This window comes from Corvus kubaryi, unplaced genomic scaffold (assembly GCF_017639235.1).
Source record: "Corvus kubaryi isolate FWS band 111438036 unplaced genomic scaffold, C.kubaryi_AGA036_p1.0 37357, whole genome shotgun sequence".
Lineage (NCBI taxonomy): Eukaryota > Metazoa > Chordata > Aves > Passeriformes > Corvidae > Corvus > Corvus kubaryi.
In genome coordinates, this window is record NW_024581117.1 from 15,243,554 (window position 1) to 15,262,483 (window position 18,930).

Consider the following 18,930-nt stretch of genomic DNA (forward strand, 5'->3'; position numbering starts at 1 on the left):
TGTATGCAGTGTAGCAAGCAGCTTCCTTTTGTAAGTTTAGAACACACTATTGCTTTGTTTGACCCATCAATTCCCCATTCCTGTTTTAACCTTAATAGATAAAATTAAGCAACAAACACTGACATCAGACATGTCTTGACAGGGCCCTGGGTAACACTCTTTCAACAGCAGGTTGGACCAACTCATCTCCTGAGGTCCTTTCCTTCTGTGAGCCTCTGTGCACACTTCTCTCCTCCTTCCCCTCACTGACCAGAGTGTGAGACAAGTGACATATGTGATAGTGAAAAGATGGGGTTCAAGAGATATTGCAGTATTTCTGCCTTAAAAAGAAGTCTCCATTAACCATAGCATTTTGATAAAAATGAAAAACAACTGAATAGTATTAATAGAATTTAAACCAATGGGGGGGGGAGGGAACTAATACATGTTAACATACAGAAAGTATAGGTTTGAACACCCAAGTGCTGAGTTCCTGGTACTATTCTAAAGACCCATTTACTTGTCTGTAGAGTCACCAGGGTGGTGAACGTGAGCTGCTGCTTTGGAGAGGAAAAAATCTTCCCCACCAGACCTGTACACAAGACTGGCCTAACATAAAATGCTTTCTCACAAGCTTATTAGAGCTGCAATAAGAGAGAGCCTGCTCCTCCAGCAGATACGTAAACAACACAGGAGTTCTACACATTGTTCCTCAGAAGGGAGGCAACTGCTTTTGACATTCCTCTACTACCAGATGATTTCTGTACAGAAATAATGGAGCACATGGACATGAAAGGACCATTTTGGAATTGCACACAGGAGGATAAAGGGGGCACTTACTTTTCTAGTCACTGTTCATTTTGTATGTGAAAAAGAACACAGAATCAAAGTCACAAATCTACCTGTAAAGCCTGAGCAAATGCCTGGAGCATGGGAACAGGGGCAGCAGTCAGAAGGATGTACAAGGAACCAAGAAGTTAAAACCTGTTAATCTCAAAGTGCAGAAATGTAGAAGCATAAAAGCAGGTAATTTGTCTTGTCTTTTGTTAACAAAAAAAAAAATCCACCATTTCCCAACTACCCTGTGGATGGACTCTAATCCAGTGTTTAAGCAAAGGGGATCTGAAGAAGGAGGAAGAAGGGGGCCACCTGTCCTTGAGTGAAATAATATTTTCTCTGTCCTCTGACTTCCACTCCTGTGTCTGAGATGGGAAGGGTAAGAATGTGCTTTTTCCCTCTTCTGTTGCCCTCTCCTCTACCTGAGATGTGAATACACCATCTGTTTTTAAAATCAATAAATTATCTGCATTTCTACTAACAATTTTTTTTCCCCCCTTGTGGAAGCATCTCAGCTCTTAAAAACAGGTGCTTGTTATGGCAATTATGGCAACTCCAAACTCTGTTTCTTAGAGTAACATCCTGCCCATGTGTTAAGACAAAGGGATGCAACTCTCAAAGAAAACAAGAGGTGGGTTTTCTTTACAGATACATTGCTGAATAGCTTTTTGCTCTGTAAAGCAACAAAGTCAGCAACACTACCACACAGAGAACCAAAACAGTCACCTGATTTGTTGAAGATATTAAAGGCACTAAACTAATGAAACTGAGACCTTTGAGAGTTCATTACATGGTACATAAACATGAAATAGAAGCAAACTGATATGTATAGCTGTTTGCCAGAAAAGAGGGATTGGATTTCTTTATTCAGGAAGACAAACTCCCCTGGTACTAAATGGAGATTAACATTTTTTAAAATGTCAGCATGTTAAATTGAAATGTATGTGGACTGTGTCCAAAAACCGTTCAGTACAGACCATTTTGATAAGATGTCTGCAAGGTAGAGTCATAATAATCATGACTGACTCCATGATGCTAATACTGATGTAAATTATAACAAGTATTTGTATATTATGACAAGGCTTCCCAGCTATACTGTAAAGTACATACACATATTTAGAAAATACGTATGTAGGTGAATTAAGATATGAAATGTAACCTATGTGGGATAGTGCTTTACGTTTTCCCATAATGGTACTTCAAGGTTGGTGATCCTGACTTAAGATGTTAAAAGCCAAGTAATATGGCAGGGACAAGCAGCTGTCAGAAGCTTTTACTTGCAGGTATGCACAGTTGATCGTGGCACTTAAACAGTTCTAACTCACCTCTTACTTGGGTTCTACAGCACAAACAAACTTTCCCCACTAACACCTTTATGTGACTCAGGATAAAAACCTGAAAAAGGAACAGGTGTCCCACTATCCTTAACAGACAACAGGTATTTCTTCTGCACTCCTTTTTAAAGGCATCAAATGAATACATTCTTTTGCAATCACACTGCATCCAGACGTATCAATCTCTGCATGACAGGACGGAAGCTGACAAGGAGCTGAGAAAGGAAAGGTCCTGACCTACTTAGGTCAGAAACAACCAGAAAGTGCTGAGAGGTGTAGGACCAAGTGGCTAACTACTGCTGCAAAGGTTCTGCCTCTTGTGTAGTTGGTGTAGGATAGAAAAAGATGAAGAAAAAGGTTTTTATCAGACTTCTCAATATGTATTTGCAATGGATTAGCATCACTCCTAAATTTCAGACCAACAACAATGAAGTTTAACAAGGCGGTATGAACTGTTCCTTGTCTGTCTGTTCCATGAGGTCTCAGGGCCCTCTTGGAGAAACAAGACTTTGAGTAAATGTCTGCCCCACATTCCCCTGCTTTGCTTTGTTTTCTCTAGCTTTTAAACAGAGGTTCAATTCATGCCTGTTACTGCCTGCATCTGCTACTAACTCGCTTGGACTACAGAAGTAAAAACACATGTATCCTGAATGTGGAGAATAATTCTGTCATTAGTAAAAGCCAAGGTAGAATTTAAACTAGACACTCATTAACTGGCTGAAAGGTTTTCACCACTTGCTACCTTCCTGTCCTAGAGGTCCATGTTCTAAAAATTCCTGTAACTCTGCTGGGTGTAAGATAATGAATTCTGCTGCGATGTCTCTTACTGAGAGAAATCAAGTGTAGTGAAGAACTCACAAGATCTGTTAAGGATGAATTCTTCACATTTCTTTAAAACAGAACAAAAAACCGTGCCAAATTTGCAACCAAGAAAAGAAGTGAAAAAGGGAACCCATCCCAAGGGTATTCTGAGAAAGCCAAAACATATGAAAAAGCATTTATGCTATAGACACCTAAACGTGAAGCTAAACTGAGTTTGACTTTCCAAAGGAAATTAAGACATGCAGTAAAAAACTAGTAACTAAAGAAACAGGAATATTAGGAATTGATTGGAGATGCAGTGAGGATCTAATTGAAATAAAGGTATCTAGGCAAGACAGAAAAAAACCCCAAATGCTTTACTTCAGTTTTTAGGGGTGTTGGGGGATGGATATCCTGTACATCATGGTGCAGGAAAATCAAGGGACAACATGCAAAACAAACTCAAAAAGCTTAACAGCATAAACTCTTGAGGGAACCTATGGTCTCCATGCCAGAATCCTGAAAGAAACAGCACACAGAATACACATTCAGTAGAAAGGATTCTTAAGAGATGTTTTTAAGTGTTAAGAACAGCAATTTCAATACACATTCTCCATTTCTCACAAAATTGAAAAAAAAAAAAAGTGAGTGGGTTCCTCACTCACTGCTTCCATGAATATAAGAATAGTAAAAACACTTTGCATCGAGTATCTGAACCTTTTGCCCTCTTCTTTGTCTCTGAAAAACCTGAACAGCTGCTCACTTTTTTACCCTCCAAAAAGAACAAAGAATTCTGTGAAACTCTGACTTGGTGACTTTGTTTCCACTGCTCTTGCTATGACTGTTAGGATGACTATTAGTGCTTCAGCTACTGGTACTTATTATCATTTAAAGTTGTTCCTTTCCACTGTTTATACCCTAATGGGATATTGCTAGCTGTGACTTCAATCCAGCTGTCTCATATTCTTCAACTAAAAACACCTTCATTCAGGAGCTTTTATTAAAAAAAGCTCTACCATTAATCTTAACATTCTGCAGCATATAATACGTATTGTCTCAAAAACTGTCAACCTGTTTCCTTTGACTTTTCTACATATTTCTCATGGCAGAATTGTCTTTAATTGTATTACCGAATCTAATCTATTTCTGTAACATCAATATCCTAATTAAAATGTTATCCAAAGAATGTACAAATGTTCCTGTGCAAGATCAAGCTCATAAAATCTCTAAAATATTAAAAAATTAGATGCTTAGAGTCAAAAAATGACTGAGAAATGTGGATACGCCCTGGATCAACTACCTGGTTATTTCAAATTGACAGCTACCACTGGATTAAGCAGTCCTTGCAAGTGAACAATGAAAAGCATCTTAAGGTGAGGAGCATCTGATGCTCCAGAGGGATTTCTATTACAGCTCAGCAGTGTAACACACCTGCCACTAAGTAGCTGCTCTCAAGTGTTACATTATACCTGCAGGACTGCAATGAATGGTTAATGTATCTTTGGTTAAGCCTGGACATTGAAAAGCATAGCTGATAATTTGCATTAACAATAGTATTGGGCAGCATTTTATAGTTAGGAACTCTATTTTTAAAACCATTCTCTCTGTGTAATTACATGCTTGAAATGCTTCCTGAGAAATTGATCTGGAGAATTTCTGCTTTTGTTGCCATGTTGAAAACTTGCTCCCTGTGAATGACTGGCCTTGTTCATTTACATTTCTCCATTATTTTTTGACCAACAATTCCTGATTCAGCCTTGCAATCAATCCCCTGTAATCAGTGAGGTGCTGCTCTCTGGCACTATCAGCACGTTGGCCACAGAACATTTCATTTCCTCACCTTGGCTGCTGCGCTAACAGTGTACATCTGAGTAACAATCAGATTTACTAAAGCTTCTTCCAGGAAACTGGCACTGTCTGGAATGTATTTAACTAGGATTGCAAATACATCCTGACTCAGAAAATGAATCTCTATGCTGGCAGTCAGTATCTCTAAGGGTTGCTGGAGTAGCTAACTTTTCACCAAACCTCAAAAAAACCCTCCCATGGCTGTGGCTCAGTTATGGTATTCCTTAAGTAGAAAGCTCATATGTCCTTTCTAACAATTTTTTTGAAATCTCCTGAGCTTTCATCAGAACTTGCAAAGCAGCAGTGGAAGAAACCATTCTATTCCTACTGTCCACTTAGGTGTTGTGCAGTGACCCACGGTTTTATGGGTGCACAGTACATGTACTGCACACTGGCCACTTCCTGGGCCTTGGGCCTATCACAGTCTCTTCACATCTGAGGATTTTCCTGTCATGCTTCAGAAGGAAGTAGAGGGGATCATAACACCCTTCTCTGAGTGACTGTCCACATACATACACCAACCACAGACAACTCTAAGTAAATACAGCTTCCTGCAGAGCTGTGTCTGGCTCTTCATAGAAACTGACTGAAGCTTTGTTACACTCCTCAGTGCATTTCCCCATTTCCCAAAAATGAAAAACTCCAAAGAGAAATGCTCAGTCACAATCATGGAATTCAAGCCTATGAGGACTGGACATACAGAAGACTCAGATCTCACTGAGTAACAGAAGCAACTTTGTAATCTTAAAAACCCAAGAACCCCATAGTCACTAAGGGCAACAGAGGCACATTAAATGAAGCTTATCTAGAAAAAAAAGAGATGTCCTAATGAAAACTCTTAGCCTGCGTTCACTGACACAGGAACTGATCAGAAGACCTAACAGAGGATCACCCTCAATCTGGTTTGTTTGGTTTGGACCTACGTCCAAGCTCACAAACTCCTACTGCTATGGGCAACATGTTGGGTGTTTCAGGGTCTCTCTTCAGTACACAAACAATTTCCTAATTGACAACTGCAATGAGGATGAGACATTTAAATCATTTTCCACACTTTAATTCCTACTTTAACTTACATACTACAATATGTTAGGACTAATATTTTTCACATTCGAATGGTTTTGGTTGGAAGGGACCTTTAAAGGCCACCTAGTCCAACCCCTCTGCAATGAGATCAGGCTGCTCAGAGCCCCCTGCAGCCTGGCCTTGAATGCTTCCAGGGATGGGGCCTCTACCACCTCTCTGGGCAACCTATGCCAGTCTTTCCCCACTCACATTGTAATATATTTCTTCCTTTTATCTAGCTAAATCTCTCCTCTTTCGGTTTAAAACCATCACCCCTTGTCCTATCACAACAGGCCCTACTGAAAAGTCTGTTCTCATTTATAAGCCCCCTGTAAGTACCCAAGGGCTGCAGTAAGGCCCCCACAGAGACTTCTCCAGCCTGAACAGCCCCAGCTCTCTCAGCCTTTCCTCATGGGAGAGGTGCTCCACCCCCTCTGATCATTTCTGTGCCTCCTCTGGACCCACTCCAACAGCTCCCTGTCCTTCCTGTGCTAGGACCCTAGAGCTGGAGGCAGCTCTGCAGGTGGGGTCTCACCAAAGCAGAGTAAAGGGGCAGACCCACCTCCCATGACCTGTTGGTCAGGCTGGGCTGTAATGGGTTTGTATTTACAAGAGAAGGAATCTGTTTCTTACCATTCTCAGCTGGAAAGTCAATGCAGAAGACAAACGCCGTCTGAAAAATCTATACTGTTATCAATGTTTAATATCACTTTAAAACAAAACTGCTGAACATACAGATATTGAGCTCAGTTGTTTACCCCTTGAAGTGGGATTTATGAAGATATCTGGGGAAAAGTCTGCATCTGAAAATTCTGGTTTGAATTTCAAAAATAAGCTGTTTGATTCAGTTTCCTGAACTTCAAGAAAAACATGAGGGTAAGTGCAGTGATGGTAATTGTGTAAGACTAAATGAAATCAGGTTGCTAAGTCTTCTATGTGTGAGGCTGAAGAACTTGATATGGGATTATCAGAATCACCTGGAAATACTCTCAATTCCTACATTCCACAGGTTAAAGTTGAAGAACTACAAGAAGATTTGTATTTGTAGCTGCAAGTTAACAATAATTAAAGTGAATTAACATCTTTACCAACCAAACATAACTACGTTAGAAGTAAAGACATTTTTACGCAATACTCTGATGTGGTATTCAGTGCAATGCTACACTTATGGAGTTACAATCACACATGTTTCACTGTAATCCAAATTTCCCAGGTTAGTTCAACCTGGATATGAGCTTAGGGACATTTATCACACACAGAGTTCTGAATGCTCCTGAAAACAGCCTGATGCCCTGACCCATCCCAGAAATGAGTATGAAAAGAACAAATTACAAACTTACTCGAATCATCATGACGGAGCACCTGATGTTGTGAATCGTATCGTACACCTTCTTGGAAATGTCCACAAACTGGTTGTCATCAAACAGATGCACTGTGTTCTTGCTTAAGCTCTCCAATGCAATATTTACTTGACTAATAAACTCTGGAATCTCTATTTAAAAAAAAAAAAAAAAAAAAACACCAAACAGAAACAAAATTCAGTGAGCATAAAAAGGATAGAACAGGTAGCATTTTTTCTTTTTGGCAAAACACCTCATATTGCTAAAAACTTTATTTTATAGAAAGCACTACAGTAATAGTGCAATTACTTTTAAGTGAGAATACATTTGTAATTTTTATCACAGTTATAAAAATTTCCATGGTGAGCACATAAGCTGTGGGGGTTATACAGTACTACAAAGAAGAAGGGAGTTTTAAAAGGGGAGCTGGGGAAGCAGTTGTCAAAATTTGTTGGCAATTTCAATAGCAATTTTATGCAAAGAATCAGGATGAATAACCTGGCCCAAAGTTGGAACTACTGCTGAACAGACTTCCACTATTTCAAAATCTGCTTTCAGTCTGAATGGAGACGTAACTACCAGAAGATCAATGCTTATTCTTCAACTGAAGAAGTCCCACAATTGTAACCTGAACTTACCAGGGCAGTTTACCTTGTTTGATTGAATCAAACTGTCCATTTTGAGTCAGTTTGATATTGACCTGTGCTTTACCCAGAATGGCCAGGGCATATTCTTCTAATGCTCCAGGGCCTTATTCTGCAGAGTGACCTGGTCACACTGCTCTCCCCTGACCCTTCACATCAATTTGAAGCAAAGGAAACCCAGCACAGAATATGGAGGGAATGCAGATGGAAAATCCACCACACACAGAAGGACCTCAAACAAGCCCAGACCAAACTCATTTGCAACAACTTACTTCCTGTCACGTGGAGTCTGAGCACACAGAAGAAACAGAAAAGCAAAAGGATAAAACTCAACTTGTGTAATATTCAATACGAATAACAAATCTTTGGTAATAAAGCTCTTTCTCAGGCAATGTGTTACACCCTTCATTCCAAATTCCACACTGTGCAATTCACAAATTCGTAACACATGAAAACAAGACTACTAATACCTTAAGTGTGCAGTATCTCAGGCAAATTTTGAAGTATCTAATAAATTTGTAGGCAAAGCTTCAGCTAAAGACAACTGGATTTCTGAATTAGAAAACCTGGTGACTTATACTTTAAGTAGTAGGAAAGGTGCCCCAATAATGGTTTATCCCCTAACTTTAATGAGGAAACACATAACCCTTGGAGACACTTAAAATTCATTCTCAAGTTACAGTAACTTCACTGTCTTTGAGCCAACAAGCCACTTAATTTGAAAAACAGGGTATTTAATATCAGTGCTTCCCTCTTCAGATTATCACTGGAATTGTCTCACCTTCTGAAAAGGTCAGTGGAAAGATTTCTCACACAGTACAGAAAAAAGACATGGTACATTTTTCATTTGCAACCAAATAAAATAATTAAGGAGAATAAGTGCCTATTTATTTAGTGCTTTTTGAAAAAAAAGAAAAAAATCAAATGACCACTGAGTGAGAACTTTTCACCATTTTAGGATACACCACTTCATAATTTTTTTCCTGTTAAAGATTTTGGTCCCTAGACTATCAAAATAATTCCAAGTGGAGCAATTTTGAATAGTCATTTCATATGTTTAAATAAAATTAAACACTCAAATCTTTGTATCCTCATATCTTGTCGCAAAAATGCTGCAAAGGAGAACATTAAAAGTTTCCAGGAGTTCAGGATTTCCAGTGGTATAGTCAAAACCAATGGGATGCTTCCCAAACCTCCCAGCCCCTCCTCCCTTCTCAGCACACGGGACACAGTCACCTGCAGTATTGGGAAGCACTCCCTGCTCAGCAGCAGCATCTTCCGTGGCTGCCACCGTCCTGCAGCCCCTGTTCCCCAGGCCAGGCCAGGCCATTTCCCACTGCCCTGCCCCCTGCACTCCAGCCACGTTCCATATGCTTATTAACGGCCTTTGCCCAGCTCCTCCTGAGGCCACGCTCCTGCCCACGGTGCGTTTGTGTGTCCGAATGAATCCGTCACTGCTGGGAAGAACTAACTCACTCGTGTGCCCTGCTGTAGTGGGACAAACCACAGCTGCACTGGGTACACAAACACCACCCCAGGGCCTGCCTCTGGCAGCATTTCAGATGGGGGCTCTGCAGCAACAGCACTTTTACACAGGCAATTAAAACACAAGACTAACTGTAATTCTAAAATATGTACACACCAATCTGCTAATGAAGCAAGAAAATACACTTGGGGCTATCAAACAGGTCTTATTTCCTGGTCATTTCCCCTTTAAATCATAGGATAACTCCCTCAAATCCAGGACTTCTGGGATTTATTTTAGTTTTGAGCTCCCAACCAATGACTTAATAAAAGAGCATTTCGGTGCACATATGAGTTCCTTCCCATGGGTAACTGACATCCAAAATACTTCGTAGACCTCAAATAGTCAGGAAACCCTCTGAAATACTGCATTAATTTAGACTTGAATTACACCAATAACATGCATATTTCCTGTACTTGGCTTTATTTTTCTAAGCAGCCTAAATATAGCGGAGAAGCAGATGCAACTGAAAACAGAAGGAAATGATTCATTTTTTCAGTCTTTCAAAAGCAAAATTAAACAAGTAAAATTAAAAACATCAAGTGTTAGACAACTGAGAAGTACTAAATTTTTGTGGGGATTTCTTTGTGGGGATTTTTTTTGTTTTATTTGTACATTTTATTTTTGTACTGTTTTGTTTCTCCTGCAACAAATATTAAGAGCAAATTTCAATATGAGCACCTGTAATTCTGCTTTCCCTGATGGGGAAGGTGCAGAAAGGAGGACGTTTGGAAAATACCAATATATTCATAATCGTAATGTCCAAAGTCCCTAAAGGAATTAAAGATTTCACACTACCAAAAATACATTCTTGAAATTAACCTTACTTATTTCAAAATTCATCAAGTGTTCCCTAAATCCTCTGGTTTTTTAAATAACACTATTCATCTTTCCCTGTAGGTCATGTTTTCTTAGTCTTCTAATATTTTTGCTTGATTTTTGTCATCTTCAGTCAAAACCAACTAATGAACCTGGTCTGGAGTTTAACAGCTGTCAGGGCCGAGCTCTTCATACAGAAAATTAAACCTCACTAACCCCTTTATTACAATTAGCAACTCTGTGCTTGTTATTTTTAAAAATAAAATGATCAGGAAAACAAATTCTCAGCTTTGCAGAAGGCCACTAACAACAGGTGAGAGCAGGAGTCACTGTGCTTGTACCTTTTAATTAAGCGGTGTTAAGTGATTAACACCCCGTCAGCAGCCATCAAAGCAGCTTGATAGTGAAAAAGCAACAGCCTCCAAAGCTAAACTGTCCACATGTCCAACACTCACCTAAAGAATGTCTTAACAAAACAAATACACCTGAACAGACATGACAAGTCATGACCTCTGAGAACTGACCAGAAAAAAAAAGACTTTTTTTTTTTTTTTTTTAAATTCAAAATGTTTATGGTTTTTCACTCACAGGAAAAAGGGAAGAAACTAGCAAACCCACAATTTCTCCAGAAAAAGAACTTGTGGTAAATAACCGAAGTTTCCCTTCAGTGTTTATCTGCAGATACAAACACTGTGAACAACTTACCCAATGGCGCCAGCAGACTGGGAAAAGGCTGGAGAGCTCCCACTAGAACAGACTGAAGAAGTACTCCTTCAAAGGCAGCTTTGAAATGGAAGTGAGAGCACAGCAAGTGACTGAAGCTCTCTGTGGCACAGCTTCAGAGCACAGCTACACACACTGCAACACTGCCACAGCTTTGGGTTAACTCAATTCCAGAGGCCTTTCAACACAGGAGAGGACTCTCTTGGGCATTCAGCCACCTGCAGACATCTTCTGTGCCCAAACAAAAGTCACTAAAAAAAAAATATCATTAAGAAAAAAAAAATTTGGGCAAGTTGGAGTGAAAAAATGGTTTTCCTTCTGAAGATAATAAAATCAGCAAAAACTACTAGTCCCGAATTAGGACTCTAAGAGGAGGAAAGAGCCCCATGAGAACTTCTAAAAACCCACCTGAAGACAGAAGTATGGCCAAGTAAGGCCTAAAAAGCTACTGGATGAATTTCATATGAAACTAGCACGATAGCAGAGCACTGAAATAAAGCAGATGTGCAGGCAGGCAAGTTAAAAGAGGTGTGTGCAACCTAGACCTATGCCAAGGCACAGCTGGTGGCAGCACAAGAAGAGACTTGAGGCAGGAGGTGTATACCTCAAGTGTTTTATTATTCCTCCAATAACCTGACCACCTAGCATGAAAGTCAGTGTGATGGGTATATATAGGTTGCTTCCAGAGAATTTAAGCAGTTTTCCAGTTGCAAGAATTCAGTGGAAGTGAAGCATAAGCAAAGTACGATTGTAAAGATTAAAAACACAGCCACCTCTTAAATGCAAGGTAATACTAGAGAAAATAAGAAATCTAGTTAATAGCCACACGGCCTACATTCAGTACTTCTGTATGTAATCTCACTCTGAGATCAAATAACGGTTTGCACTTCTCGTGATTAAATGCTAACCATTTGTAAATTTCTTCTAGAAAGGTATCTAAGAATTTCAGATCAATGTAAGAACATTGCCTATTCCAGTAAGCCAATTGCACTGCTAAGTATTATGTCTGTTCTTAATGCCACTTCAATCCAGAATGGTATATAAAGAATTAAAAAATAAATAAAACCCATCTAAGCTAAAGCAACTGTGCTGGTTAAAGCACACCATGTGAAATACAAGGGATCTGCTGGCAGCAGCCTGAGTCACAGCACCCAACACGCAGTTCAGAACGGAACAGACTGTTTCAGTGACTGATGGAGACAGCTTCATTACAGGTGTTCCAAAACACATTGAATTCATAATGGAATTACTGCAAAGAAGAGTATTGTGCATTCACTGCAAAGGGTTGAGCTGAGTAACACAAACAGGTTTGGAAACTCCAATCCCTTGTGACTGTTACAAATCCACATAATGCAATCCTTCCTAATAGGAAGATCAAGCTGCTTCTGAAGCTGACTTCACAATGGTACAGACTTTTAATTCAAGCCTGTATTTCTGTGACACAATGTTAAATTGGTAGCTTTTTATTATAGCACTGTATCCAATGGCTTTCCAAGAGATATTTACATATATATATACATATACCTGTACATGAGTATGAGAGAAGTAGAAGAGCTCTGTGACTATATGCATTTGATATACCCCATATATCAGCATTCACATTCAGTCACCTTATTTGGTAACAAGTTTATAGGTTACATGCAGAAAAAGGGATTAACTATTTTTGGAACTTACAGCACCAGAAACAGCTCATATTCCTCTGACAGTCTCAATCCTGGGCCATTATATATGAGAGGCACAGTCTCAGAATCCTCCATTGTGGCCACTCCCCTCCTTGACTATTTAGAGCATAAGGATCTATAAATTATCCTAATGGAATTTAGTATTTCAAGCTAAAGTTTCTGCATAATGACAGCATAATACAACATGAAGTAGTCCAGGCAGAGGTGTGTTGCATGTAAAAAGTTTCCTAATAAAAGCAAGCTGTAATCAGTATCTGCTTTGTTAACTCAGACCTATGCAAGCTGCAACTGTGCTGCGCAGAGGCGTTTTGCAGCTTGCAAGGCTGCCAGACTGCTGGCAGACCCACAAGCCCACAGCTGAGCATGTATACACATACATAGAAGTATTTACGGAATTACCTAGCTATATACAAATGGACATCATAAATCTTTTTTATATGCATATATTTACAGACAGATTTATACATAAACTATGCTGAACACGACAGCAGTTTTGAGGTACTAGATCTTCACAGCTAATAAGGGTAAGATTTTTAGGAGTTAACTGTCCTGAATATGAGAAAATATTGATAGCAAGTGAGACCTAATTATTGGCTGTGTGTGTTATTAATGAATGGCAATCCAGTAAATTGCTGCTTTTAATTTTGAAAAAGCCCTAATTTATTCCTCCCCTAAACACACCCATGACAGTGATTCAGCTTCCTACCTGGAACACACAGCTATTCTGCTTTGCACCAGGACAGTTTAGATGTACACACCAAGTGACTGTTCTCTGTATGGGTACAGAGGATTGTTTGTGACTTTGGAATCCCTGGACTTTCCCCTACACAAGCACCCTCTCCACAGCCCCTGCACAGCCTAGCAAACGCATGGAACACTGCACTTGGGAATTAAAGCAGTGCCTTGCATCTGAACATCACAGTTCAAAGCTTCAGTGGGATCCCTCACAGGGATCTTCAAGGGAATGGTTTTGAGGGAGTAGATGAGTTTCCCTGTAGAAGGAACTTACTAGAGGCAGGTCACAGCACTAAAAAGAGCAAAAAGATCATTTAAATCATTTACATAATCCTCCTTTTTTTGAAGCCCTCTACCTAATATATTTTGCTGCCATGCTCAAGGACAGACTGACCATGAGATCCCAGATGAGAATGACACTTCCCCCTAGGACAGATGAGACAAATTTCAGAATTTATTTTTCATTCCTTAGCAGACAGAGTGGGCCATGTGGGCCTGTCTCGTCTCATCAGTCCCCTGCTACAGCAGGGCATTCATGAGCTGTGGAAACAACTGCTATTCCTCAACTCAGATCACAGCCCAGAACACGCCTTTCCTTACTCTAACTGAAGTCCCTGGGTCTCATTTAGAGGCATCTGCACTACATAGACTGGCACATAGATACACAGAAGCTAAGACCAGTAAATACCCTAAGTCTGTACCCTAAAAAAACCCCAAAACACAGCCAGAGCTCAGTCAGCAAGAGCAAGGAGACAATTAACACACCAGGTAGTGTCTACAGGCAGTGACCTAATACTCCCAAATTGGGATTTCCCAAATGGACTGAGCAGAACACAGAAAATGCCATAAAAAGGAATATAAGAGGAAATTGAGGTCTTTGTGGGGGGGAGTGACTTCAGGTAGTCTCTTATGTATAATGAGCAGAGAGCAGCTTTTTAGTAATTTAAGCAGGGAAGAGAAGTCCTGAGAATTGAATAAAAAAATAAAATTACAACCTCCCCAAACACCTCTCTGTGAACCTTGTTTGGTTGTATTGTAGAAGCATTTTGCTATAAATCACCAAAGCTAGAGAATGGTGTTCATTCACAAAAACCTTACAGCCACCCTACAAGGGAGAAAAGTGAGAAGAAACAACTGAGCACAGCAGTTACCAACATACAAACTTGTGTATCATCCCCAACAAGTGCTTCAGTGAGGTGGCACAGCAGAGAGTGCTGCTGAAGTTATGACCTGCTTGGTACAGGCTTCTTCCGATGTACTACAGTAACACTATTTCAGGAGACACCAGTGTAGTTTCAGAAGCTCAGAACACGTAACTAAGACGTATTTTCCCAAATATAACTATGCTGACAATGAGTTGGTCTTCAAAACATTAGCAGCAAACAACAATCTAAACATTGACTTTGAGATGCAGCCAGTTATTTTGGTAGATTACTAGAAATACTTTCTTTTTAGAAATCTGGTTCCTAGTGGGTGTAGCATCAACCTAGAAAACCTGAAAGTAATTAAATTAGCCATAAAGAATAAAACTGCACTAGGTTCCAAGCTTCTTTTGGCCCAAAGACAAAAAAAAAAAAAAATTTGCTTATCCCAATGGAAACATCAGAAAATTAACGCAGCTTTTTAGGCACAGTCAGATACCATGTTTTTGTCATATATTAGCAAACAACAAAAACACAGAAGCCAAAATGTCCTTGGGCAAAATGTATTTGGGAAAAGGGTCACTACATTTTAGTTCTGTGTCTACTACAATAGTAACTTGGAATAACTGAAATAATTTAATTAAGAAGAATTATTTTTCATGGAAGACTACTGACATTTAAAAAGCAAGCACAAGAAAAATACAGCTTGGTAGCCAAAATCCTCAAATACATAATTACAGTGAAATACCAATAAATGCTGTCAACTGCAGAAAATATATTTTTCTAAATGGTGCCAGAAGAATACTGTCTCTAAATTTAACATTCAGAGCTAGCCTCAGAATGATTCAGAAAGCAGTGATTTGTGACAGGCTAACATTGTGTGTGCTCCCTGCCTTTACTGCAGCCCTTCAGTGCAGTGGGACCCTGTTCAGTGGGATCACAAACACTGGGACCAGGCAGAAAGAACAGGGATCCAGGACTTGCACCACAACCAGAGAAGTCAGTAGCAATAGTTCCAGTGGATTTGCAAATAGGTTCTAATTGCTGAAGCCCCCCATGTAAGCTTTCATTATTAGAATACGGTATTACTGAAATGGATTAAAATGAAGAGCAATCCTGGTACATTTAATGAGAATGTTCAATTGTAGCATATCATCATTTGAGAGCAATAAACCTGCTAGCTGCAGAAGGTGAAATACCAATAAGGCAGCTTGTTTGTGGCCAAGGTGACAAACTCAAGTGGTTCTCTCTCAGGGTTCAAAGCACAAACCTGAAGGGGCCGTTGGCACTCTATGCTGACCATAACTGCATCCTGCATTACATGTTCTGCCCTACAAAAGAAACCTTGTCTTACCCAGCTGCCTACCAATAAGGCTACAAAGAACCTTCTTCAGCATCTACCTGAAATCTCTTCATCAACTAGTGGCTAAATAAATTAGCAACATTTACAGATAATTAGTGCAAATCCTACTTTTATCAGCAGGGAAAAGTTCTTCAGGTAAAGAAAGTTCTGTACAAGAACATAAAGAACAGTTGGAGTATCAGTTGTAACAGGTACTGACTGTTCTGCATGGACACTCAGGGAGAGAACTCCAAATGCAGTGGACTGCTGACAGACAAGAAAGGGACTGCCAATTACATTTCCTGCTACATCTGATTCCGTGGAGCGACTATGGAAAGGCTGAAAAGGTTCCACAAGATGTTTTTGTTCTTTGCTTGTGGTTTATAGTTTACAAAGACAGACTACAAGAAAGCTTTCTCCCAACCTGCAATGCAGAAATAATAATTTTCCTCCAACATACAGAATAGCAGACTATTAAAGATTCAAGAAGGCAGTTATCAGCTCACAAACAGTGGTTAGAAACAGAATAAAAATACTCTGAATATAACTACCATTATTTGAAACTGAATAAAACTATACTGATAAAACTAACATTGCTTCTAACACTATTAAGATACAAACTCTAAAGGTGTTTGCAGATACAGGTTCTTACTTTCCTTACTTATCTCACAGAATAAAAGATAAGCAAGACAAGTAAGCAAATTAAGTAAACACAAGATGACTATGTTGTTATTTAAAAGAAATATGAAACACTGCTGAAAATTTTACTCTTAGCTCTCAGGATAAATAGAAATTACCACGGTTTGAAAAGATCACGCTGAAGAATAAACAAACACTTTGAAAAACAGAGCACCTATAGGTTTTAAATGCTTCTTTGCCTATTTGGAAATGTATCAGACTAAATCCTACAGATGGATTGCATCCATTGGCAATGTTTCTATGCTTGACCACCATTTAATACATGATACTTCATATAACAGGTCTGTGTTAGCATTCTAGAGAAATTTGCAGATTGGGAATGAAGTATATGCAAGCATTTTTACACTGAAAGTCCTTGTCAATACTAACAGTATGTATTTCTAATAACAAGCAAGCCACTAAGCACAGAAAGAACTCTTCTCTAAGAATCTGAGGTTACTACAGAGTATGAATGCCCATGTTAAAGCATTTAATTACCCAGAAAAGGGAACTCTTACATGAATGCAGCTGGGGAAAATATCCTACATACATTATTTGAAAAGGATTCTGCATGTCATCTCCTTCGACATAAGACCAACACAACATCAGGTCAGTCACAGCTTTGTCCAGCTAAGTCTCAAAAACCTTCAAAGACAAATGTCATTGCATCTCTGTTCTAGTGCTGCACTACAGTGAATAAATCCCCTGCTCTGCCCTCACTGTCCCTGAATTACTCTGCTGCAGCTTGTGGCCACTGCCCTTAGTTGTGCCACCTGTCTCTTCTGCCAAGAGTGAGTGGCACCAGAGTCACTGCAACTCTCTCAGGAAGCTGCAGGTTTCTATCCATTGTCCCTTGGCTGCCACCTCCCCACATTAAACTCTCAATCTCTCCCCTGCTTCTCACAAGTCACCTGCACTACGGCCCAGCCCATCCTCAGCATCCTCTGTTCTCCAGAAATCTTTCCCCCAACATTTTGAGTTTGGCAAGGCCTACTTTGGAAAGCGTACAGTGAGTACCATCATCTTTCCAAGGGTCACATTCTTAGATCTTTCCCACTTCTTTCTGGCACTCTTATTATAATCAACGTATCAACTTTAATGTTCGGCATACTATCATTAAATATTTATTTTACCATTAATGCTTCCTCAGAGGTCTGCTTCACAGTATTTCCTGAACTCTAGCCTCCCCCTCCTAAAAACATAAGCATATCAAAAGCAACAGTATGCTGATATCATCTAGAATTGCTCACTAAACACTTCTGACTTCAGACCTAGGAATCAGTTTCAGGCAATTATCTTAAGCCTCCTTCAACACCAAAAATACGATTCCTGGGAAAGCACTAATATCCTGGTACAAGGAACGTTACTTGAAGCTTCAGTTCAGGGAAGAAATTATAAAATTAATCCATAAGGAAAAAAACCCCAAACCAAACAATCTGTTGTAACATCTGTGGGTTTTCTCCAAACATTCCTGTTGATTAAGAGGGTCATCAATAGTTTACTGCCTAACCTAGCTGCCAAGGCCCAGTATTCCACAAGCAAAACATGGCTGCTACTTCAGAGCACTTGGGAAGGTGAGGAATTCTGCAACAACTTTTCTGCACAATACCCGAGATAGACCTTCTCATCTGCTGACTGAAGCTGTCTACCTTTGAATTTTTAATGCCTGACAACAATCAAAAAGGAGTGACAGACAGTTATACATTTCCACACGAAACTCCGACAAATGCTTCAATTCAATGGATGCATTCCTTACACTTTGTCTGCTGTCTAATGAATTATTCCAAAACAACTGCAGCTGTTCAACAGCACTGGGTAAACTGAGGAGGTGGTCTGCTGTTCTCATCAGCTGTGACACAAAATAAAGCCTGCAGCAAACAAAACCAGCTTCAGAGGTGTCCTTGCCCAGCAGTGGGATTCTGGTAGAAAATAGAATATGGTCCCCAGAAAGCAAGGAAAAACCCTGTTTACAGAAATTTATCTGGCATATAACACATACAATGCCACTTCTCCAAACACTGCCATGAATGGTGGTGACAGACTTACTGAGACAAGGTGAACAAAACAAAGACAAGCTTATCATTTATGATTTCAACAAGAATCAATTTTACTACGTTAACAGATTTATAATCCAAACATACATACACAGGCATTTATAAATCCTACTGAATTATGCATATGCTCCCCCCATCAAGAGCCACTGCATCATTTCCAGATCTAGCAGTTCATGCTTTCTAAGGAACGAAGCACAAAGAGCTGAGGGCATGTTGCCAGAAAGGAATCACTAGAAAAATCTTAAGCAGAGTTGAGTTAGCTGTATGTAGCTGGAAATACTATTGAAGGGAGGCAGGGTGATCATATAATTTTATGATAGGTCATGTTACAAAAATTACGAACTTTACTATAAAACATAAAAATTTATTACATGCAAAAATGAAA

General features: G+C 39.5%; 1 protein-coding gene across 4 annotated transcripts in view; it reads right to left on the reverse strand.

The window, feature by feature from the left end:
- Window positions 1-18,930, reverse strand: part of CTNNA3 (catenin alpha 3) — a 432,189-nt gene that overhangs the window by 85,360 nt on the left and 327,899 nt on the right. For all 4 annotated transcript variants that reach the window (XM_042033401.1, XM_042033400.1, XM_042033398.1 and 1 more), the window contains one exon: window positions 7,202-7,353. In XM_042033401.1, coding sequence (XP_041889335.1) covers window positions 7,202-7,353 — 152 coding nt within the window. The remainder of the gene's footprint in view (window positions 1-7,201; window positions 7,354-18,930) is intronic.